Here is a 25,424-nt window from a genome sequence, read left to right as displayed (position 1 = left end):
TTTCTCTTGTTAAGCTCAATGTATGCTTTAATATTTATGAGGGGAAAAAATCTTCCTCCATAATCTGAATGTTTTTAGAGGTAACAAGAGTATAGACATTGACAACATTAAGGAAGCCACCCAAAGTGATGAGATGGGCAGCAAATGAATTTAATAAAAAATAAATAAGGTAAGGAACCACAGAATCCAAACTTTTCATGTTCCATGCATATATTTCAGGAATAGGCAGGCTTGAATAAACATAAATTCTTGACTTCCAAAGACCTTGCTACATTTGCCAGGTCTGCTTTTTGGAGCCAATGGGTGTTGGGGTTATTTTAAAGTGTTGCATTTACCTTTGGTGATCCCTGAACCTTAAGCGGCAAATAAAGCAGTCTAACGTATCTGCCCAGCCAGCTATTTGGGCCACTGTGATATAGTTATAACTCAGTCAGCTCCTGATGCAGGTCCAACAGAAATAGGAAGGGAAACAAGAAACACATCAGAAGATGAAATTTAAAATCTAAAGAAGAAATGGAAAATCAGGGTATCAACCTAACATGGTGGACACATTTACAAATGCAAACTAGATATGATAAAGATGTTCAAATGTATGGATTTTATAAGGAAGTGTTTTATAAGACAGTTGACTTCGGATGAAAAATTAAGAAAATGTGTAATTTCTTATTAACTTTAGAAATGGAAAGTGAACAAGTCAAAGAAACAATAAGCCAAGGTGGTGCAGCAGTTAGAGTGCAGTACTGCAGGCCACTTTAGCTGACTGTGTTCAGCAGGTCAGCGGTTCAAATCTCACCGGCTCAAGGTTGACTCAGCCTTCCATCCTTCTGGGGTAGGTAAAATGAGGACCCAGATTGTTGGGGGCAATGTAAATATATATATACATTGCTTACTGGTGTACACCGCTTAGAGAGTGCTCGCACTTAAAGCGGTATATAAGTCAAATAAATAAATAAATAAGATGGGCGAAAAATTTTGGTTATAATATAGAATTAGTAAAATGGCAAAATTTATGGGAAAGAAACTATAAATTGACAATGTCAATTTCCTATAAAGAAAACTTATATAAAATGTTTCATAGATGGCACTTGCCACCAGCAAGATTAGCAAAAATGTTTAAAAATATGTTAGATAGATGTTGGAGACGTAAACATATCAGGCACGTATTATCATGTTTGGTGGACATGTGATAAAGAATTATTGGAAAAAGATACATACTTGGCTAGAAAAGATATTAGGAGAACATGCTGATTTTAAACCTGAACTTTTTTTATTAGGTATAATGCCAGAAAAGACTAATAAACAAAGCTTATACTTGACTTTGCATGTCATAACAGCGGCAAGAATTATATTTGCGCAACACTGGAAAAATGAAGGAATACCATCAGATGAAATAATTAAAAAAATACTAGAGTGAGCAGAGATGGACAGATTGACTGAGACTGAAAGAAAAAATAGAAACAGACTATTACCAAACCTGGGACTTATTTTACCATTGGCTGGAAGAAAGAAGGAAGGATTAGGAATTAAGTATTAGCATGTAAACTCAGACAGCACATTGGTTAAAAAATTACTACTGTATGTATGGAAAAAATGAATATATTATATTATATTATTATAATAGTATATACATATACATATATATATATAAAATAAACACACATCAGGAGAGCAAGAACTCAACAATCATATTCTTCCAATATCCACAGTAATGGCACAGACATATATTTTGAAAGACGAGTAATCCTTAACTTACAATTGGTTGCTTAGCAACTTATTCAAAGTTCCAATGACCCAAAAAAAAGTACTTATGATCCATATTCAAAATTCCAACAGCTTTGCCCTCCCCCCAGTCACATTTTGGACACTTGGCAACTGGCCTGTCAGACAAGCAGGCACTTTTTTGACTACCCACAAATACACAGGGGACATACTTGCTAAGCAATTAGGAGCTTCCCAGATTTGCTGGCACCAGACATGTGCAGGGAAAGGGGTCTTTTTGAAGAGATGTTAAATGGTATCACAAAAATGTTTTCAGGACAGATCTTGGATGAGAAATGTGGAAAAAAGAATCTCCATCACAAATGGCACTGCTGCCTCTCCTTTCCCACGATTCACGGAGCTGTTACTCGCCACAGCAGGATCCAGGGTAAAACTTTTGTGGAGGAGCTCCTGAGCCTTTTCTGCTCTCAGATCTCTGCTCCCCTTTGCATCACTGGTCAGCCTTTTGCAAACTGCTGCCCTGAATACACAGCGTACTGCAACTCCCATTGTTTAGATGGGTAGTCTGCATTCCAAGTTGGAAAAGCAGAGCAGAGCTGAGCTGCAGAAGTATCCTGAAGCAGGACACTCATCAGGATCAGAAAAGGAGCATGAGCCTCAGTGTTTGCAGGCCAACCTCTTTAAGCAAAATCCTGCCTTTCTGTACCTGCACAGGTGCCAAAAGGGAGAGCTGAAGATCAGATGTTGGACAACGTCCATTCTTCTCTAACAGCCACCTTCAATCTTTTAATCATCTCTTCTGCTGGCAAAGTTGTTCTGCCAAATGGGAGATACTGGCAGAACATTCTACAATGCTACAGATCTACCCCAAATCTTAAACTACCTAAGCCAAAATAGCTGGAGTACATTATGATGGCATCAATTCTTGTTCCTCCTTTTCTGTGCTTTTTTCACTAGCATATTGTATGTGCATGTATCTTTCATTCATACAAGTGGTATTAAAATTCAGCAGCCTGAAAACTAGTGTATTCAAATGCCTGCATCAAGGGTAAACTACTGGGGTACTCTAGATGTTTGGGTAACAACTCCCCCAAGTCTTGGCCATACCTCTGCTTTTACAATTTATAGTGCAAAGATGCTGGGTTGCTCATGTCCAGAATAATCCCTCTCCACATTGAAAGAAAGCAATTTCCACGATAATGCTGTTATCACATTGTTGCCAGGGGCCTATTCTGATGTTCTTGACAGAAGTTAGAACAGGTCACTCAAACACAAATAATCATGAATGCCATAGCAGCAGACCCAACAACACTGAAGTTGTTCCTACATTGATGCAATGGACTTGTGAGCCAAAGCTGAAGAGAATTCACATTAAATGTAAATGAACTAACTTAACTCTGGAACAGAACTACATTTTCACCATTCCACATCAGTTGTCCGTGTGGGTTGCACAAAATGATCCAGGCCTCAAATCTGATTAAGATGAACTATTCATCCTCTAAGCTTTAATTTCTAAGATTCTGGAGATATCAGCCTTGTTAGAGAGCAACCATCCCCGGCAGGAGGGCTCAAGCAGGGAATTAGTCTGGACTCATTACATAAACACAAGAGGACAAGATCTGACACACAACCTGTGCAAACTTACCTAGTTTTCCTAGGTGAAAGCTACCAATCTTGGGAGATCCCTGTATAACAGGCATAAAACAATAAAATAGCTAGTTTGAACTCTACAGCGTAGGTCTGGTTATTTGTGCCTGACAAGCCTAATGGACTGCAAGTCAAAGTCTTTTGTTTTAATGGTACCAGCTGACATATTCTGTGCATGTAAAATGCTATGCTCAAAGGCTACTTTCTGCAAATGATAGCCCCGAACATGAGGACAGTAGGGACAGAATGCCTATGACATCCATAATACTATAGCTCAGTCTTCCTCCACACTTGCCCCTTGAGCAAAAAACACCTAAATAAGGCTGGTGGGTTTCCAGGTCAGTGATGGACTATTTGTTTTCTATTGTCCATCCCTAACTATCCCCCTGTTGAGATTCTGAAGAGCAGAATGCTTAGATGTTTTCCTGGGCCTCCCCCACAAAGAAATTAGGGTTTGAGCCTTCCTGGGCACCACTGAAAGGCCTTTTGTTAAGCTTTCTAAAACCAGAGCGCTATTCTCCCTCCTTTCTCAAGATTATGACTCAACTCTTCCCAACTCTCAGGGCATCTATCACTGTTTTCTCGAAATAGCCCAAGCCACAATTGCAACATATGCTGAAGCATTCACAACTCCAGTACATGCAAGCCGGTCCAGAGGTTCGTCAAAGCACTGCTGCTCCTTGGAAGGGTTGCACTTAAGAGCACCTGTCCTTTCTGCCTTTGAGGTCTTCATTCAGTATAAATGGAAACATTCCTCCCTTACAGCCCCAAAGGCTAAGCACTTTTGTGATGCAGAAGTGTCTACTGATTTATTTATATGTATTTTTCATTGAAGAGATGGTAAATAAGGCAGCCACTAAATATGCAAATGAATAATAGTATAAATGACTTGAACACTTGCAGAATTCAGCTTTGGGGAGTTTTTACTTGCAACATACTTCACTCCCCTATCTTTCATTTAGTTATGTTTAATTAATTTAAATATAAATTAATTATAAATAATTAATAAATATAAATTAATAATTAATAAATTATAAATATATAAATTGTTGTGTGTCTTCTCGTTTCAGTGAAATGTCTTCCAAAATGTCTTTTAAAAGGACCTGCCCAAGCAAAATTAAGAAACAGATGTAGAATTTTTTAGTTTCCAGGTCAGGGCTAGGATAGAAGCCCTGCCTGGGATTTTGGAAGATTCCAAGCTTGCTTTTCAGGAGATTTTGCCAATTGGGTTTTTTCTTCCATTTTGAAAAGGACATTGATTAATTGGAGCAAAGCAAGTCCTATGAGGCACTATTTAAAAACCTATGTATGCTCTTCTTGCAGAAGACACGGTTGAGAGGAGATGTAGTAGCTGTCTTCAAATACCTGAAGGGTTGTCATATTGTAGAACAGGGGTATCAAACTCGCAACGTCACGTGACGTGTCGTGATGTATCGTGACTTTTTTTGCAATTGCAGGCAATGTGGTGGGCGCAGTTTCACTATGATGCATCCGGCCCGAGGGCTGGCATTTTGACACCCTTGTTGTAGAGGGTTTGGACTTGTCCTCACTTGCTCCAGATAGTAAGAGTTACAACTACCGTACTTGGATGAAACTTCAAGGATGTAGATAAAGATTAGACTTAGACATTAGGAAAACTTCTTGGCAGTATGAATGGAGTGGTTTCCTCTCCTTCATTGGAGATTTTAAAATGGAGGCTGAACGATCATTTATCGAGGATGGTATGGTTATGCCTTCTAATTCGATGATTCAATGATTCTTTTTATCACAGCATTGAACTAATAAAGAATAACCTATAGAATTAAAAAAGAAAAGTGTGTTGGTTTTTCACATTACGCAAAGAAATCTAAACAACTACAAGGAAGTCAGATTTAACCCAATTCTTGGCAGACTAGTCCCAGAGTTTCCATATGCTCAGGTTTTGTTCAGAACTTCCATTGATTTGTTACCTCTCCTCTTTCTTTCACAGCAGCCCATTTGTCATGTCACCTCAGGAAACTGCTGGGAGCAAGGGAGCTGGCATTTTCTCCTCGAGTTCCCCACACCAGCAATTCCCAGATGCATCCGCTGCCCCTAACACCTCATGGATTTCAAAATGGCATGCAGCTCAGCTCTTGTCTGCAGCCTTATTATTCCTCTGCTCCTTTTGCAAAACCTGCCAGCCTTCCCATCTCACATCCCTCCACCAACATGCTTAGAATTTAACTCGAAAAGAAAAGGTTCCTCACACACTCTTAGGAAGACTGAATGGGCATGGAGTGGAAAGATAAATGCAAACCCTTTTTTTTTTTTTTTGCACTGCAGCCTGGCATTAAATGGTGCAACAGCAGAAGTCAGAGAAACCTTGTCCTCCATTCAACTGATCTTTCTTTTCTCATCTACTCAGATGTAGTTAAGATTAATAATCATATTCTCCCAATTTTCTAGAGCTGTTCTAGATGTTCGTTCCAGTTACAATTATCTTCTCTATTTGACTACTCTTGCTGCTCTCTCCAGAAAATCCCTATACACTAACCATGTTGTGGAAAAACTGATGCCCAACAGATATTCTGGATTCAAATCTAGAATTTGGTCAAAGGCTTTGCTGTCATCCAGGTACACTAGAATAGAATAGAGATGGAAGGGACCTTGAAGGTCTTCTAGTCCAGCCCCCTGCTAAAGCAGGGGAGCCTATACCATCTCAGACAATTGACTGTCTAGTCTCTTCTTGAAAATCTACAGTGATGGAGGCAAATTGTCTTCACTGTCAGGAAGTTTCTCCTTAATTCCAGGTTGCTTCTCTCTTTGATCAATTTCCAACCGTAGTTTCTTGTCCTGCCCTCTGGTGCTTTGGTGAATAATGTGACCCCCCTCTTTTTTGTGGCAGCCTCTCAAATACTGGAATACTGCTATCATGTCTACCCTATTTCTTCTTTTCTTTAGACTAGCCAGACCCAAGTCTGCAGCCGTTTTTTGTATGTTTTAGTCTCCACGCCTTTGATCATCTTAGTTCAGACATGTCAAACACAAGGCCCGGGGGTTGGATGCGGCCCGTGAAGTGGTTTCATGTGGCCTGCAAAGCCATCCTGGAAACAGTGAGGGAATGGCCCCCACTGCCTTGGCCCTGGCCAGCCGGGAGCCAATGTACAATTTTGTGGTGGCCATCTTGGCACTTGCCCCAGTGGACCATGCCTTGGCACTTGCCCCGGTCCCACCCCCTTCACCAGAGACCCTCAGATCTATCCCACTCCTGCCCAGGCCCCCACAGGCACCCTTGATGCGAATGATGGACTGGCCACGCCCACCCAGTAGGCACACCCACTCCACCCAGAAGGCTGCACCCTCTGGCCACACCCACCCAGCCCCCCAAGGGCAACCACAATGCTGATGCGGCCCTCAGTGAAATTGAGTTTTTACACCCCTGTCTTAGTTGCTCTTCTCTGAATTTTTTCCAAACTCTCAACATCTTTTTTGTGATACGGTGACCAAAAATGCCTGCAGTATTCCAGGTGTGGTCTTACTAGGGTTTTATAAAGCAGTACTAATAGTTCACGTGATCTTGATGCTATGCTATGCCTATTTATACAACCTAAGATTGTATATATCTTGGTAGATGAAAGTCTAATCAGTTTGATCGTCTCAGCACATGCGGCCTTAAATCAAATGCCGCATATGAGCGGCCGCTCTGCCACTTCTTCCACCTACTGAACCCAGGAGCTTGCCCCCCCTGAGCTTAAAAACCTTCCACGCCAGCCTGACACACATCTTTCCCAACAAGGGAGGATGGAGCTCCCATCATCCACAGCGAGCCATACCCCCAGCCGCTCGCTGGCAACGAAGCTGGAAAATCAGTCCAAAGGGAGCCGTTTGGTTAGCTCCAATTCTCAAAGCTCACAGCTTTGGACAGAGAAAGTCCCTGCACAGCGGCGGAAGGACTAGCACCCAGCCAGGCTGACCGCAAGCCGTTGGGGGCTCCGGTGCCCAAACGCAACCAGCTGGTTGATCCCCCGAGTTGGAGAAGCCGTCATCTGCATCACACTGAATTATGAGCCTGGGAAGAGGGTCAGCCACTGGGAGACAGACTGACCAACCGAAGTGAGCTGCTCCCCCCATGGCCGCCGCCCACACCACCCCACTCACCGCCAGAGCCTGCCCAACGTCTTGCTGAGCTCTGGGTTGTGCAGGTGCGGGTACTGGTCGGCCAGCTTCTTGCACGCCACCTGCGCCCAGACCATGAAAGCGTTCATGGGCCGCTTGACATGCGGCTTGGCCTTCAGCGCCCCATGGGCCCACACTGGCATGGGCACCAGGCTCCAGTCGTAGCCCTTCAATACCTGCAAGACAGCGTCCCAGATGCAGACGGGGAAGCGCTCGTCCCTGCTCTGCCCTGCTGAGCTTAATCAGAGTCTGTCCGGGCCGCCGCCACCACCTCTGCTGCACACGAGGCTGGGCAGACAACTTCTCCCCAGCCGACGAAAAAGGGGCCAGATCCCGATCCCTCCACCCAACCCTACTCTTGCTGGCTGGCTGGTTCCTCGGCCCTGCCTGGCCCAGGCCGCCACCACCTCCACCTCCATTGCCCCACAAGACCGAGGCAAGGCAGCTTAAGCAAGTAAGCCACCCCCTGCGCCGCTACTGCTGCCCTCATCCCACGAGGCCGAAGCCCAGGCAATGCAGCTTAAGCAGGTAGCCCCCCTCCGCACCTTTCACCACCACCGCTGCCCCCACCCCCCCTCATCCTCCTCCTCCCCTGCGTGGCCGGCCACTGAAACTTACCACTGTTGGCTCTTGCTCACTCTCTCTGCTCCGGCTTGTGCTTGCTCGCTCACTGTCTGCAGCAAATGCTGCTCCCACTGAAAGAAAATATAAATAAAAAATAAAATGCTATAAATTGTCATTTGTATTTCATCCTGTCTTTCTATAGTTACATCATGGCTCCCTTTTCCCTATATTTTACCCTTATCATCAAAACCCTAAGTCACAACTTCATGTTTTTTTCTCACTTTTAGCAAATAGTCCATATAGGGTTTGCAGTCACTAACAAATATTGTTATTGTGTTTTCTCTAATCAAACAGGACAATTTTGCCACCAACTGTGCTTTTATCTGTGTGCATCTTGAGTCAGAAACAGCTTTTGAAGTAGTTGCATGAACTCTGCAAAATGATGATGATGATGTTGGAAGGGACCTTGGAGGTCATCTAGTCCAACCCTCTGCTCAGCAGGAAACCCTATACCATTTCAGACCAATGGCTGTCCAGACTCTTCTTAAATGCTTCCAGCTTTGGAGCATTCACAGCTTCTGGAGGCAGGTTGTTCCACTGATTATTGTGTCAGGAAATTTCTAGGTTCTTCTAGTTCTAGGTTGTTTCTCTCTTTGGTTAGTTTCCATCCGTTGCTTCTTGTCCTGCCTTCAGGCGATTTGGAGAATTGCTTGACTCCCTCTTCTTTGGGGCAACCCGAGATATTGGAACACTGCTATCATGTCACCCCCATAACTGCTTTAATGATTTGGAGAAAAATGCCTCATACAATGCTCCTGCATACTTCAAGATACTTTGCAGTTTCAGTGTTAATCTGATTGGATTTGACTTTATGCAACACATGATCCCTAATAACTGCAGTTTGTGATACATTGTTTATGGCTTAGTGCAGTGGTGGCGAACCTATGGCACGTGTGCCAGAGGTGGCACTCAGAGCCCTCTGTGGGCACTCATGCCGTTGCCCTAGCCCCACCTCCCCCTGCGGCCCCCTCCTAACCAGCAGCCCCCCCAAGGAGAGTCACCCCAAGTGCAGCCTGCGCAGAGCAGCGCAGCCAAGGACATGGCACCCAGGCAGTGACTCTGCCCTCGTGCCCTGTCGCACGGTTGATGCTACAGGGTGCGGGCAGAGGGCGTGGCCACCATGGCGCTGCTGGGCCACCTGGGCGATCTGCGGCGGGCCATGGAGGCAGTGAGAGGCCCTGAAAGTAGGGTGGGGGTGGGCTGGGGCGGAGCAGGCAGAGCGGGGGTAGGCAGGGGGACTGGTTTTGGGGCACTCAATCTCTAAAAGGTTCGCCATCACTGGCTTAGTGTATTCTATGAATGCAGCCAATAGTGCTTTATTCAATAAAGCTTAACACATTTTTCCTCTTCCATTCTTTTACAGTGAAATTAAGCAACACTGCTATTTAGGTTCTATTTGTAAGTCCTATCAAACATAATGACACTCATTTCTAAGCAGATTTATACAAAACTGAGTCATCAAAACAGAGTGGTTGAACTCTGCTTCTTAATGGTCTTTAGCTCAGATCTCTAAAGAGGGTGCTAAAAATTCTTAGTATGTAAAAAAGGAAAATATCATCTGGATCTATCTTCAGAAACAAACACCAGGATGTCTTATTCAAGCTTGTTGGCAAGATTTCACATTTCCAAATGTGTTGGGGGGCACTGCTGAGCCACATCAGAATATGGGAGTTTATAATTTGTGCACCTTATTTACTTATTATTTAATATGCCCCAGACTAAGAAAATAGTAGCAGTGATTTACATAATAATAAAAAACAAAAATGCAGTAAAACACTGTAAACCAATGTAAGTCTAATTCTACTATATTCCAGTGCAGTTGCTGGGTTGATGTAGCAATTAAGGTACTGGACTAGAAACTGGGAGACCATGAATTCTAGTCCCACTTTAGGCACAAAGCCAGCCACCCTCTCTCAGCCCTAGGAAAGAGGCAAGAGAAAAATTATTTCTAAAATCCTGCCAAAAAAACTTCAAGCAGTCACAAGGAATCAACACTAAACTCCAAGGCACACACCCCATTTATTTATTCACAAGCCAGGGTTCATTATGCAAACCATTTGTTCTGACATTTTGTTTTGTCTTCTCAGTTTGCAAAAAGAAACATAGGAAATAAGCTGAGTGCATCAGCATGGAATTAGTGCACAAGTCCCAATTCTGAGCAAAATAAATTTCTACCCGAATGTACAATTTATGAACTTTGACTTTTTAACCCTTAATGTATTCTCTCCTCCAAACATTACAAAGGGCTACTTGGATAAGAACAGCATGCCAGGAAGTCTGTAAAGCAGGTATGATTTTTTTTCAATGTTGTTGGACTATCACTCCCATGATTCAGTCTGTTTATGGTTGATGGAATCAGAAGCCAACAATATCTAGAGAATTACAGGTTTCTTGTTTCCTGTTATAAAAATTCATACATCTGTTGAAAAAATTAAAACTGTAGCAGACTTGGGGAGGGGCAGGGGAGAAACATACACCAAGGGATTTTCAAATATATAAAACCATTTAGCATGTACTAAAAGTAGCTGTGATTCTGGGAGAGAATTAAATTGGACAAGAAATATTCCTAATACGTTTACATTATCAGATTTCTTAAATTAGTTCTAGCTTTTAGTTATGAATAATGACCTTCTGTGAAGGAAGCAGAGAAACAATCATTTATTTAAATGGTAATCATTTGAATTTCTGTAACTGCTTTCCAAGAAGAATGACCACGTTTCAGCAATCATACAGCCAATAAATCTGAAGTTTATCTGATATAGCAGTTTGCCATGGTGGTGCAAAACCAATTTTGTCATTATTGTCAAGAACAGGCTGCCTTTGTGCCAAAGGTGGGATTAGAACTCATGGTTTTTGCCTGTCAGTTTCTAGCCTGGTAACTTAACCACTATACCAAATTGGCTCTATCACTTAACATTCCTTTTTTCTTTATGATCCAAATTACTGTATTTCTTTTTACCAAGATTAGCACTTTTCTCTCTCTGCTTAAGTAGAGGGGTGTACCAACAATAGGAAACTTATTATATATTTGTGACCTTGGGCCAGTCACACTGTCTCAACCCACTTCATCTCACAGAATTGTTGTGGGGAAAATGGGAGAAGATGCGTTGGATGTGTTCACTACCTTGAATTATTTATAAAAATAATAGATGAGATTCAAATAGAATGTTTGAATATTACATACCAGTATGTATTTAACTAAAATGTGAAACATAACATATCTCCCATGCAAATTGCATATTTGAAGATAAATGTACAAATTATTTCAACACAATATCCTCTCAAAGTCCATTGGTGGTATCCACATTTGATGCAGGGGAAATACAATTTAAAACAGTGCCACTAGATCAAAAACTATTAGCAGTTGCATATCGTTTTAGTCCAGATTTAGTAAGCCTTAATTTAAAAGTCTTTTCATGGACTGTAGTAAATTTTGAAAGTCTCAAAAACTGAACAGTGCTGCCTAACAAAAACGGTTTGGACTATATAATATTAGTGTATATGTAGTAACACATTTTCATTTACAGTCTTTCCATTTATTCAACTTTATATTCTGGGACAGTTCAATCTCCCAATAAATTTACATATTTGGGAAGTGTGTTGAAATACACATTTTTACAGAAAGATATACTTTAATAAAACTGTTCCCTTACCAAATGTGTTTTAGATTGCACCATAATCAAACTTATTTTTTTACTTAAAATGAAGTTCCGTTGAGTTCAACAGACTTAATGTGGAGTTTATTATCTAGAGACTAAAACGGTGAAAAAATACTATACAATTGTTTTTCATCAGCAGTCAGGCATAAGAATAGATACAGTGCAGCAAAGAATATAGGAACAACAATTGCAACTTTGGGCTTTCTGTTGGATATGCAATGGATGAAAAATTCCATGCAACGTTAGATAAAAAGCCCTTTTCTTCCTTTTACCAGAACAGTGACTTTCCTTTCCTCCAGATTAGTTGTGAAACGCGTCCACTCAAATACGGGCGCTATCTCGGGAATCTCAGCTCTTGAGCGCAAACCTTTCAGGGGCCTCTCGGCCCCCCTTCTCTTCCTTCGGGCGCCTCATCCCGCTCCCGCCCCCGCCGATCTGCGGATCCTTCCCCATGGCCTCACCCTCCAGGAATGCACACGCTTCTGACTATCACCCAGGATAGGGCCTTTCTCGTCGTCAGACCCACCCGGCGAAGACAAAAATCCTGCAATCAGGAACGGCGGCGGCAGATGAAAGGGCAACGGCGCAGGGAGAGTTTTCGGGGGAAGGGGATGGTGGTGGTGGTGGTGGACGGTCAAGCCTTCAGGTCCGCGGCTTTGTTTTTCCCCCAACCGCCGTGCAACCTGCAAAGGAGGCCTAATTCTTTCCCTTTGCGAGAACCTGGAGGGGACTTCCCAGAAACCCTGCGCTCCCCTCCCATTTTTCTCTAAGGCAAGCATGGAGGGAGCTCTCTCTCTCTCTCTCTCTCTCCTGCCTGGCAGACAAAACTTGAGCAATATGGGTTTCCATGTCGCCTCCCGCGACGACCCCACCACCATCACCACCCCGGCTTTTGCCAAGAGCCGAGAAGGCCTCCTCTCCACCCCAGTGCAAGCGCAGGAAATTGCTCCTCAGCAGATCAAGGCTTCTAGGCATGTGGCCCACATACGATCGTTTCCGAGGGGGAGTCGCCTTTTTTTTCCTCCCGTCGCTTCTCCCAGCCATTCGATGGTAAGGCGCACGAGGCTGGGCAGGCAACTTCTCCCCGGCCCCTGGACGAGGAAAAAGGGGCCAGATCCCGATCCCTCCATCCAACCCTGCTCCCGCTGGCTGGCTGGCTGCTCGGCCTTGCCTGGCTTACCAGAGCCTGCCCGGACCGCCGTCGCCATTGCCCCACGAGGCCGAGGCGCAAGGCAACTTAAGCAGGTAGGCCGCCCCCCGCGCCTTTCGCCGCCGCCGCCCTCGCCCCACGAGGCCGAGGCAAGGTAGCTTAAATAGGTAGTCACACCCCGTCCGCGCCTTTCACCACCACCGTCGCCCCTCGTCCTCCTCCCCTGCGTGGCCGGCCGCTGAAACTCACTACTGTCGGCTCGTGCTCGCTGCCTGCATCAAATGCTGCTCCCGCCAAAAGTTCCTCCTTTTCTAGCCTCTCGCCTATTTCCAGACTGCGCATGCGCGGAGAGGAGGTGGTAGCAGCTCGGCCCAGCAATGGAGCGCGTGCCAACAGAGACGGCTCTGCGTGCCGCCTGTGGCGCGCGCGAAATAAGTTTGCCAGCACGGATATGTATACAAATGATGAGGGAACCATCCCTAAATGTAAAGGCAGGCACTGATAAAGCTGTCTAGTGAGATTTTTCTTCCCTGAATAAATAGGAAGGACAATGATCAATCAGGTCCTGCAGAGCTATAATCTCAGCAAATCTCTAGCTCAATCCCATCGCCAACCTACAAACACTGGCTGGAATTTCTGAGTTTGGTTAAGAAACAGCCAGGGACAAAATGGGAAACAAGCAACTTAAGAGGCAGTATGGAATTATCCTCACTGTGCTCTCTGCAGTTTTATAGTTATCTTCTTCCACATTAAAATTGCTGTATTATAACTTTTAAAAAAATTGAACTAAAGTTTGATTTTGTTTAACTCCTTTGACATTTTTTTTAATTTGCAAGTTGGGGTGAGGAGAGGCTGAATCTCTAGTCACCACACCTCTGCACAACATAACTAGGGAATAGCAGTACAAAATTGATTTCAACTTTTGCATATTGGCTTTTTAATTGCTGAAAATCAGTGCACTGTGAGAACCATTTCTCTTTTAGAAGAAGAGATAGACATCAGGTGAATGTCTTCTGGAAAATCACTAGTGACAACAGAAACTCCAAAGTTGCTACCTCAAAACACCCTGAAAAAAAATAGCATCATGTATGTATCTAGTGAAGCAGCTCATGTGCATGAACAAGTGTAGGTTGTGGGAGCACACCTCTGTTCTTTGCATAGAAATCAAATAAGCATTTCCAAACTCTTATTTTTCTCTGCCTCTTGGATTGCAACAGCACTTTCATCCATTGTATATCTGCATCAATGTGCATTCTTCCAATCCTTGAGTAAGCATAAAAATATGCCAGAATAGTTTGTGCTACCCTGCTGGCTGAACTTGTGATTTGCTTTAGTAACAAGGCCTGCAAATTGTCCTGTACATATAGTTATTTATTTGTTCAATTTGTATAGATGCTGATTTCACATATGTGACTCTGGTAGCCTCCACAGTAAAAATACAAACACCAAAACAATGAAAACAAAAGACATTTAAACTCATTAAAACAATTAAAAACCATAAACAGAGAATACAAGCCATTTTACAAACAATGTAATTGTTTTCCAGGTTTTACACCACTAGCACATGATCCCCCAGGCACAAAGGCAAAGCCACATCTTCAGGGTGTTCTGGAAGTCCAATCTAATTTTAGGGAGAAGTTTGTTTACTGCAGAACAATTAAAGGCTGCAACTGAGAGTTTGTTTATTTGTTTGTTTTTGTTTGCATTCCACCTTTATTATTTGTACAAATAATTCAAGGCAGCCAGCATATTCAACACACTTTCTTCCTTCTATTTTCCCCACAACAACAATCCTGTGAGGTGGGTTGGGCTGAGAAAAAGTGACCAGCCCAAATTTGCCCAAGTGGCTTTCATGACTAAGGTAGGATTTGAACTCATGCTTGTGTGCTTGCTAGCCTGGTGCCTTAACCACTAGAGCAAATTGGCTTTATCAAAGTCTGATTGCCCTGACTTTGTTTCGCTCCTCAACCAGTATCAGCTGCTAGAGGGAAAAACCACCAACATACACTCTCCTTAAAGCAGGGTTTGCCAACCTTTCTGGGTTGGCGGCACAGTGGGAAAGGGAGGGACAGGCACCTTTATGCACGCATGCGCACACATGCAAATAGTGGGCCATGGCCCATAGGTTGGGGACCGCTGCCTTAAAATGTGGTCCAAGTGGTTGTTTCTGAACACTGACCAACTATTCTTCTGGAAGTTAAAGTGACAGGAAAAACAGCAAATCTGTTCAAAAATACTTAGGTGACAGATTGGTAGGACAGAGAGGAGGTGGGGAACAGAATTCTCAGCTGACATACAGCCTATCAATTTGTCACCTGAGCTATTTTTTGAACAGAGGTTTACCAGTCTTCCAGAAGTCTGGTCAATTCTAAACTTTTACTTTTCTGTCTTTCACCTGAGCTGGAAGGGCAGCATTCTTGCTAATTGCACCCAAGTCCCAGATTTCCCCAAATACTGCAAGGGAATGCAGAGCTGGCAAAGAGTGGCTGCAATTCACTGCCCTTCTCCCCAAAGGAAGAGTGCAAAATGGGGATGAAGTGTAATCCCAAGAACAGGGGTCCTCAACCTTAGCGACTTTAAACTTGTGGACTTCAACTCCCAGAATTCCTCAGCCAGAGGAATTCTGGGAGTTGAAGTCCACAAGTCTTAAAGTTGTTAAGGTTGAGGACCCTTGCCCTTGAATATCACCTACTTCCAAAGTCATAAATGTAGCCATGCAAAGCATGTTGTTAGCAAAAGCAGAGAAACCCTTTCATGTGCTCACTTGGAATAGAACTAGCAACAGATCCCTTTACCATATTGACTGTTTTTTTCAAAGACATCCAAATGCATATTGAATAGCATGTCTATGGTCTTCCATCAGACCAGAGTATAGATGGACTGCCCATGTCATGCCTGAATGATACTTTGCAAAGAGTAAACCAGGCATTACAGAGGCAGATGACTCCATGGAACCCAGTCTTTGATCTAAATGGGGGGAAAGCCTACACAGAAATGCTTTTTTTAAACATTTTTTTCACATTCTCTTCCCAATCTGATGATCCTCTTTAGATGAAGATAACAGGATAATTCTGTCACCTTCCCCCCTTCGTCCTTCAAAAATGTTTTTTAGTAAACAGAGGTTTATTGGCAGGACCCCATTAGATATAGAGAGGGCAATTTTTTTGTTGTTGTTCTCAGCAGGTCAAATTCCAGGCACTCTGGAATGACTTTCATAACTTTAAAAGCATGAATGGAAATAATCTAGAAATGTTATTGTTGTTGTTGTTGCTGCTGCTGTTGTTATTACACACAGTCCATGATTTACTACTGGTCATTTACCAACTGTTAAAAGATACAAAGGACCTCAAAAAAGCTACTTGCAACTCAGTTCCGTTGAGTACAACAGACTTAATGTGTAGTTTATTATCTAGAGACTAAAACGGTGAAAAAATACTATACAATTGTTTTTCATCAGCAGTCAGGCATAAGAATAGATACAGTGCAACAAAGAATATAGGAACAACAATTGCAACTTTGGGCTTTCTGTTGGATATGCAACCGATGAAAATCCCATGCAATGTTAGATTCGACGCTCCGATCTCTGCCTCTTTCCCTGCAGTCACATGACTTCATTTTAGGCCTTTGGAGATCAACCCACGCTTACAACCATTTGTGGCATCTCACATTTAACGTGACTGTAATTTATGACATTTTTACTGGAAACAGGCATTTACTTCCGGTTTCTGGCAAAAAACGCCCTATATAGCGATCAACGGCTTTGCTTAACCACTGTAGCATTCACTTAATGACTATGGCATTTTCTTCATGACCATGGCCTTCACTTTACAACTGTGGCATTCATTTAATCACTGACTGCTGCCACATTTGCTTAATGACTGCTGTAAAGAGGTCATAATATCAGGTGTGTTCACATGATGATCTTTATGACCATCTTGACATACAAGCCAAACTGTAGGCTCAATTACAGTTATAAGTCGAGGACCACCTGTACTGCTGCAACCCCGGTGAATCATCCATGAATATAAGTTCATTGAATTGGGACTTGGAACAACATTTCTGTCAGGGTGATTTTGATTTACTCCTCAATAGATTGGTTGCCATGATAAGATCATCCAGCTTCCTGTCCAAGGAGGTCCCACTGGCAGCAGCCGAAGTGAAGTATCAGCTCGCTAACAGACTGACTTTCCTTCTATCCTTCTCCAGGAGAGCAACATGTAGTGGGCCCATTCTGTCACCTCCGTCCCTTCCCCACCTTCCCCTTTCTGCCTTTCTGTCTCTCTCTACCTCCTTTTTTTTTCACACCCTCTCTCGCTCCTTCTTTTCCTGCCTTTTGGCAGGAGCACTTTCATCTCCTCCTCCTTCAGGGATTTCAGATGTCACTGCAGGAAATGCTTGTCTGCCTCTCAGGCGGCACCAGAGCCCTGTGGCTTTGACAAACCTCATTTAATTGGGAGGAAGCCAGGAGGTTTGGGAAGAATTGAAACAGCCACGACACTCCTTTTATCAGGCATAATTTCAACTCTGCATGGAAAAGAACCTGTATGAATAAAGAAAAGTCAACTTCCCCCCTGCTGTGAGAGCCCTCCCCTCCCCCTCCCCTTTAGCATCCCCATCCACCGGCAAAGGCAGCATGTAGATTCCATGGCTCCAGTTTTCTGAAAGTGGGAAAATATATTCATATTCCATAGGAGGAAGGGTAGAAAAGAAGGCAAATCTCTCTTCTCCTATAGGCCTATATACTCCCCCCTACACACACACACACACACACACACACACGTTCACATGCACACACTCGCACTATTTGTACACCCTGAAAACTGCATCAGACAGTGGTTACTAGCATATCCATTGGATTTAAAAACCCACATTGTGTCCTCTGAGAGAAACCTTGGGAGTCTCTTACATAGAAAATGGGACTTGGGGAAGTAAAGTGTGCTGAACCCTCTTCTGCTACTTCTGATGTGCCTCCTGCCCACTGCAGGGAAGCCCACTCCCAGAGTCAAAGCTAGCCAGGAAGATAGGTGTATCTGAGCAACAAAAGGTGATGAACAGTAACTATATGTAGGGCCTATCATACCACATCATTCCCATCTGCCTTGGAATGGTCAAACTGGATCTTTTGCTTTTTTATATGTTTCCTCTGCAGTTAATATACAGAGAGCTGCAACTAATGTTTCCAGGTAAGAGGCATGGAACAGTTGCAAGGCTGTCTTACCTCCTTATTAGAGGTATGGTGACTTGCCCATGACCAGTCTCTTTGTTTCATAGGGGTTATTTTTTTGCATCCACTTTAACATATTCTTGAGATGTGCCTATTATAGGATGTGATGGGGGGCAGGAGGAGAGAAACAGGGAACCATGGGAATATCTGTTTTGATATTTGTAAATCTGTTGCCTTCGGAAGACCCAAAACCCAACATTTGCTGCTATTTTTGACCCTTAAGTGGTCCCTATTGTATAGTGGGTTTTTTGGAGGTATTGACCAGACCGGTTTAATGCAACACTATTTATTGCATCAGAAAACAGAACTGGCTTAACTGACAGAATGACGGCTATTTATACTTGCTGCCTCTAGGCGGCGACCAATCAAATCAAACGGTGTTTTCCCGCTCAAACTCAAACTTAACTTTCCCTCCAAAACAGTTGGAGACACGTTTAAATTAAAACACATTAACTCTTGATATTAATACATAACAGTCCCAGTCAATTAATTTGATTTTATTGTCCAGTGATTGAGTGTACTGTCCTGTCTTCTGGCTTAAGCTGAAACATACACCCTTTCCCATTCTTCACAAAATAAAAAAGAATATGTAAATAATGTTTTCCCATGCTTCTCTGATACCGTGCCAAACATTTCTTGTCTCTTTAACTCATCACGTTTATGAGTGAAGAACCCCCTCCCGTTAGAGCACAAGCGTTTCTTTCACTATAAGACAGGGAAGACTTGGTTTTTTCCCCCAAACATCATCATCTGCCATCTTGAAATTCCATATCCCATCCATAAATGTATCCCACCACTGCCACAGAGATACTAAACCCCCCCCCCATTTACAAAATATAGATTAAGCTTATTTTGCCTCACTATTGGGACTGGGCTTTCACCTAGACAGCTAAAAAGACTGAAGACCTGATGATATAGTTTGTAAGTTAAAGGCAATATTGCATAAATTTGCCTCTTTGATAAAATTCTATGTGGCAGTCAGAGCAATTGCACAATACACATCTTGTTTGCTAGCATGCTTAATTGGGAAAAATTCTCAATTAAGATCCACATGCCAGGTGGTGAGGGGATCTGGTAGAAAAAAACTTCCAAAGTTCAAAAAGAATCTGATTTCCTGTGTAAGAATATCATTTCTTTGTTTGAAGTACTGGGCTTCAATTTATCTTAAAATATGTGCTCATTTATTTTTTAGGCCTGTATCTCACCTTTCATTCAGGAGTTCAAGGTAACACCTGTGTTGTTCCTTCCATCTAGTTTTCTTCAGAACAAGAGCCCTGTGACTTCAGAATAAAGTCACCCAATAAACTTTTATAGTTGAGAGGGGACTTGAATCTGATGTCTTCATCCAGCATCTTGTTCTGAGTGGTTCTAATTCTAATGATTTTTTTTAATGTTTCTAATACTTATAATTAAAGATTGTTTTAAAATAGAGGGGTATCTGATCTAGCCATAGAAGCTTGTCACCATTTTCCTAATAAATTTCTGTATACTATAGAAAGATTTAAAATCTGGATACTTCCTAAACTAGCCTCATTAGATGTTATACCATGTGATACAGTGTGTTCCTTCTTACCTGTATATCTAAATAGGATCCTATTTTTACAATTATTCCAAAACAGTAATTGAAAAATCCTCATTATAACAACAGTGCTACAGGGGTTAAAGAAATGGATGGAAATTATCTGCAGGTCAACATTTAATGGCTGAGCTCTGCAATTTATAGAAGCTTGTGAAGATTCCTTTTACCAAGAATTATTTAGCTAATGTAGTTAGAAGCCTGTGTTATTGTGTCTTAATGACAAATAATCTGAAATGAATTCCTTTGCTTGTTCTGATATGCTTGAGGTGGACAGTAGAAGAAAAGAGATGGTACAATTAGGAGAGTAAAAGGGGAGAAAATGATGAACAAAATGTGCTTGTTTTGCATACAGTCTTTCAACTTTCTTCTCAAACTGTTCTAAAGTGAAATGTTGAAGCAAATGGTGTTGTAACATTGCTTTGAGAAGGAGCATAACATATATCTCTTTGTCAAGATGACTGTTTGGACAACTGGAATTTCCCTTCAGTGAGGTTCTGAAAAACAAATCTTAAGAGCTACAAGGTTTGGGAACCCACACAATGCATCAAAACAGAGCCCTGAGTTGGATCCTGATTTGCCAGGTCTTTTTTTTTTTAAATAATATTTTATTAATTTTCCAGTTTTACATTTGAATATTTAAAAAGCAACGTGGTGACTGGGTTAATCAATAGCTCAATAACAAAATCTTAGTACAAATCTCAAGCTACAACATCAAATATTTCTTTTCTTTTTCTTTTAACAATTACTGTCTCATGTTCCAGTTGGTACATTTCTAATTATATCAATTCAGTAAGGACATCATTATTACATTTATCAATAAATTTTTAGCTTAGACATATCTTAATTACTTTCAATCTTCATAAACAATCCATATCCTGTTATTGATTTTTAGTCAATTTTTAATTTCTTGTCAATATTCCAATTTAACCTTTGATATTTATAATTTTCATACTTTGGGTAACCAAAATTTCCCTTATTTCACTACATAACAAACTATAATATCCAAAATACACATTTTATCTATTTAAATATAATCTTGTTCTATTTCCTAAGAGTTAACTATTTCCCACCATATTAAATCATCTACTTAATAACACAATATCTCCTTTAATAAATCAAAAACCATATATATTGCCTGGATTAATCAATAAATCAAACATATTCATAGTATTTAATTTTCTTTTCCCTTTTAGATCTAACTTTTAAATATTGAACGGATAAAATCCTTATTTTTGACTGATTTCCAAATATTTTAAATCTAATAACCAAAATTCTCTTTGTCTCAACATCTCCCTTTAGCCCACTAATTGGCAATGTAAAATCCCTTCTAATGAGTCAAAGTCTCAAATTTTTCAACCTTATTCTAGTTTTTTTCTTTTGCCAACTGGGCTTCCATATCAGCGCCTTTAAATCATCAAGTAGATCTCCCTCTATTCTTATATATGTTACTTGAATTAAAGGAGACCATTTGATTGCCAGTTTTCTGGAAGGACTAGCCCATTTGTATTCCTTAAATTGTCTCCCTGTTATTTGCCAGTCTTCATCAGGAAAGTGATTAATGGGATACACACTCTCTGGGATGACTGAGTCGATGTTGTCTTAGTGGTTACAGAATTTGGCCCACATCCTTAGAAATCATTTTTGGCATCTCTCAGTGTTGTACTAATCAGAACATTAGTCCGCCACACTGTAGGACAGCCTGGATTTTCCAGGTTCCTGTTGAAATAGTCAGCTAATGAAGAGATTAAACAGAGATAAAGAGAATGCAAATTCTCTCAGGAGAACATCAACTTGGAACAAAAACCTAGACAGAAAGACAAATCTCTCAGGCTAGGTTTGAATGAAATATTTTAAGTATCAGTACCTAAGTAGCAATCAGTAGAACACCAAAATACATTTCTTCTAGAACAGCAGAAGGTACCAAGTCCCTTCCTTGGAGACCTTTTGCTACAATTTAAAAAACTATCAAATTATCAAACCGTATTTAAATGATAATTATATTACATACCTGAGAACTCTTTCGCTGGAAGCACCAGAGAAACAGTCTACATTTTCACTAAGTGATAAATCATTCAGTAGTGGAACCAGAGATCAAGGATGGTAGTAAGCCTCCCCTTATTGGATGTGGATGAACAGCCACCCATCATAAATTATTTTAACCATGAGGTCCTCCCAAAAGAAACGGTCCAATTTGATGGACTAAATGGCCATTCAGCCTAATGATTAAATATGGGAGAGTATAACAAATGGCTGTGAACTTGAATGGCTAAGCAGGAATTAATTAAAAAGGCCAAGCAATAAAGCTTGAAAAAATAGTAGGAGACCAATTTCCTTGATCATCTCCATAATTTCTGCTTATTGCCATCTAAATTGTAATATAATGGAGGTTATTTATTTTTAATGTGGCAGGTCAGGACTTCTGCTATGAAACATATGTTAAGTAAGCTAGACAAGCCAGCAAACATGCTGAACTATTACCCTACACTATAAAATTGAGCAAACTGAGGAAAATCTTGCCTAGTATTGATCACTTATGAAATAATTAATCTGTAGTTATTCAAGCCGCTGATACAAATTGTTCCAAGGCTAATTATAAACTTGTAAGTGAAAAATACCTTTCTTGGAATCTGCTGCTTAAATTTTTTTTTTTTTTTTTTTTTTGAGCTATTTAAAAACTGCTAGTGCTTCTGCTACAGCAACTGCCATTCTGGAATTGTCTTATTTAGACTAAGCAAATGAAACTTGGTCTTGAAAAATCTGTGCCTAAAAATAAACAAAGCTGTAGGATTATTTGATAATGATCTGATAAGTAGTTTACCTGGCACAAATCATCTGGAGCTTCCAAAGTTGAATAGCAAAGATTCAATTGCAAACACCTGATCAAACATAAACCATGAAATCATCCTAAGCAACCCATTTTGGAATTTCCATTCCTTTGATTGGATCAGATATCATTTTTTAAAGACACGTGTAAGACTGCTGTAAGTATTAAGACTAGCCCAATGTGACCCTAACCCTAACCCTTTAGCCCTTTGCAGCACAACAGCAGCAATCAAAATTCAGCAGTGAGAGATATTTCCAGATATATGACTTGTAGAATTATCAGTCAAAAAATATGTGGACTTTTTATCCTAAATGATTTTTTTTTTTTTGTGGAAAGAAAAAAAGGAAGTGTGGGTGCACAGCCAGGTATGCATATGTCTGTATTGATTACTAGAAAAGAAAATATTGCAGTTTATAAAATAGTGCAGGTCAGACAGGAAGACCTACTAGGAGCCATAAGACTAACTAATTCCACTCAGAGCCACAAATACATACATTACAAGCAGTACTGTCTACTGCACTAAGTTCTCTCATCACAATCTATCCCTTTAGGGCAGAGGTCTTCAAACTTGGCCCTTTTATGACTTGTGGACTTCAACTCCCAGAATTCCTCAGCCAGGCACAAGTCATAAAAGGGCCAGGTTTGAAGATCCCTGCTTTAGGATGTCTTCGAGAGCTGATGAATGATGTACAACTTTTACCATTGGTCTGAATAGAGGACTTAAACTTTTCTCAGCCTTTGGTCTTTCTGCCTTGCCAACATCTGGATCCTCTTCATCCTTTTGGCATTGTAGCTATAAGCCTCTGATTCCATTATTCTAATGCTTGAGGGAGACCAGATGGCATCACCCAAAGGGCATCTGGGGGAAATGAACTAGATTTACGCACTTGAATGTTTCAACTTTGGAGATAGTTGGAGGGCAGCTTATGTGCTGCAGCTTAGGAACACAGCTTGCTCTGTTTTCCATACTTCATAATTCTCACAAATATAAGCACACAGACAGAGTACATCTGTCCAAATTAGATAATCTACTCAATGGTTTAATTGGCTTCATAGCCCAATATTTTTCCTACTCTGGCAAAGAAGCCCGCAGAATCCAATGCTTCCGTCAAATGATAAAGCAGCATCAACCTGTTGCATTGCAAGCCCCTTTGCCTCTTATGTCCATACATGTGTATAAAACACCAAGAGGTTGCATCACTACTTTTGTCATTTCCCCACCTCCTGTGGATGACCCCAAACATTATTTTTCACTGGAAATTATATTCATAATGATTGTCAGTCTGACAGATTTTGTTTTTCCACTGTAATTTCATTTCATACCAAGTCATTGATACTGGATGTAAATATTGATAATAACAAACCTCTGGGATGAAAAGTCTCCTTCAAGTCAAGCTTGAGCTCCAGTGACTTCACAATTATATTGCCTTCTTGGCAACAGCATGGGAGCAGTTGCCACTGTCTTCTTCTGGGAATTATTTTCCCACTTTCCAGACTAACCCCCCCCCCCATAGAGACTTCCATCCAAATGCACCAGGCCCCACTCTGCTTCTGAGCCCAGATGAGGTTGGCTGAGTGCTGACCCACACCTGATCTACCCAGAAACACATATGTTCCCACACAGGAGAAGAAGAGGGGACAGCTGCTCCTCCTGCTGTTTTTAGTTTAATGACTGCAACTGGGAGATCTCTCCAGTAGCTGGAGTCACTTTTTCCCAACTGCCAGAATGCAAGACAATCTGGCTGCTGATTTGAGATAAGACTAGAGAAAGGAGTGCCCAGACTGGGCGGATGAGCTGAATTAATTGTATACATTTTAAATTCTTTGTGTGAAAAGCACATTCTACCTCTGGCATTTGTAAATAATAACTGAAGTCAGGTGGAGTCTGGAGTCTGTATATGTGTGCATTTGTACATGAGTGTGGGAGGGAGAGAGGGAAAAGGTTACATTGGGGCAGACTGACAGGAAGAAATCTGTAGAATGCAGATCCAGTCATTATTACCTGTAATCTGGATTGGTTTCTGTTTTTTATAAGCAATAAACTCTAAGACAGAGAAGTAGCAAAAAAGGAGCTTAAACATTTCACTGCATTTTTAAATACGTGTTTTCCATCTATTAAAATGCTTTTGATTTGAATTTTAACAAGCTAATGGAGCCGTCCTCTTCTGTTCTAAAAATAAACTGCTAAGGGGAAAAAAAAAACGTGTTCATGGCATTAATAATCCCATTAGCATTGTATCTGAGAAGTTAATCACATGTATACTCCAACATGGTGTCTGTAGGTATCAGTGTACTTATGGATATCACGAATGGTATCTTGCCAGTCTCCTTCCGTCATCTCTATTTTTGTTAGATTACTTTAATTAAAAATAATTATAATAATTGTAAAAGATGCTGGCACATTGCCAAGCAAGAGATTAGCTTCTAGAATCATCTTTATTTATAAGAAAAAAAAATATGTTTAGACTGCTATAGATCAAATAGAGTCTTCAGAATAAAACTGATTAGTTTTAGTAGCTCAGGCTTTTGCCTAGAAATGTGCCCACTTTCCCAGCAAGCAAAGATAACCTGGGGGTGGTAGAGAGCATCTCTAGTAGGGGGGCATTTTACAATTGGCTCTATCCATCATAGAAGTTGTTTGGTGAATAGACAAGCTTCCTCTCTGATGCTACCATTTTGTGAGAGCATCCACAACAGCCTTAAAAGGTATGCTGATTAACTTCCAACACCAAAGTTTGTGTGCTCTTTGCATAATTAGTACTAGAGCCTGGAGTCCAGCATGGTCACTCCCCTCAAGGAAGGCAATTGGGCAGCTGTCTTTATGCAACAGAGCAGCCCAGGTCCATAGTGAGAAGTGACCA

The 25,424-nt window shown here is 41.4% G+C and overlaps 1 protein-coding gene across 4 annotated transcripts; it reads right to left on the bottom strand.

Moving 5' to 3' along the window:
• Positions 1-1,340: 1,340 nt before the first annotated feature.
• On the bottom strand, positions 1,341-13,817 carry LOC120313049 (transcription factor SOX-8-like). 4 transcript variants are annotated; one of them, XM_039354555.1, is made up of 4 exons: positions 12,967-13,817; positions 8,122-8,198; positions 7,486-7,679; positions 1,341-5,159 (listed from the first exon to the last, which is right to left on the bottom strand). In XM_039354555.1, exons 1-4 carry the CDS (start codon positions 12,992-12,994, stop codon positions 5,132-5,134), a joined length of 327 nt encoding a protein of 108 aa, XP_039210489.1. In that variant the 5' UTR covers positions 12,995-13,817; the 3' UTR covers positions 1,341-5,131. The 4 variants fall into 4 exon arrangements, 1 of the variants encoding a protein (XP_039210489.1); XR_005558026.1 differs by lacking the exon at positions 7,486-7,679 and having other exon boundaries at positions 12,248-13,817; XR_005558024.1 differs by lacking the exon at positions 7,486-7,679.
• Positions 13,818-25,424: the final 11,607 nt, after the last annotated feature.

Source organism: Crotalus tigris, unplaced genomic scaffold, assembly GCF_016545835.1.
Source record: "Crotalus tigris isolate CLP2741 ecotype Arizona unplaced genomic scaffold, ASM1654583v1 scf7180000017568.13789103, whole genome shotgun sequence".
Taxonomy (NCBI): Eukaryota; Metazoa; Chordata; class Lepidosauria; order Squamata; family Viperidae; genus Crotalus; species Crotalus tigris.
This window is presented reverse-complemented; position numbering and strand designations above follow the sequence as displayed.

Bases quoted from the DNA above. Each gene is read 5' to 3' on its own strand.
- LOC120313049 (XM_039354555.1), bottom strand. From the start codon at position 12,994: ATGGCGACGGCGGTCCGGGCAGGCTCTG. The intron at 8,199-12,966 runs GTAAGCCAGGCA...ATTTTCTTTCAG, and splicing joins GGCGGTCCGGGCAGGCTCTG to TGGGAGCAGCATTTGCTGCA. The intron at 5,160-7,485 runs GTGAGTGGGGTG...TTAATTCTATAG, and splicing joins ACGTTGGGCAGGCTCTGGCG to GTTATTCTTTATTAGTTCAA.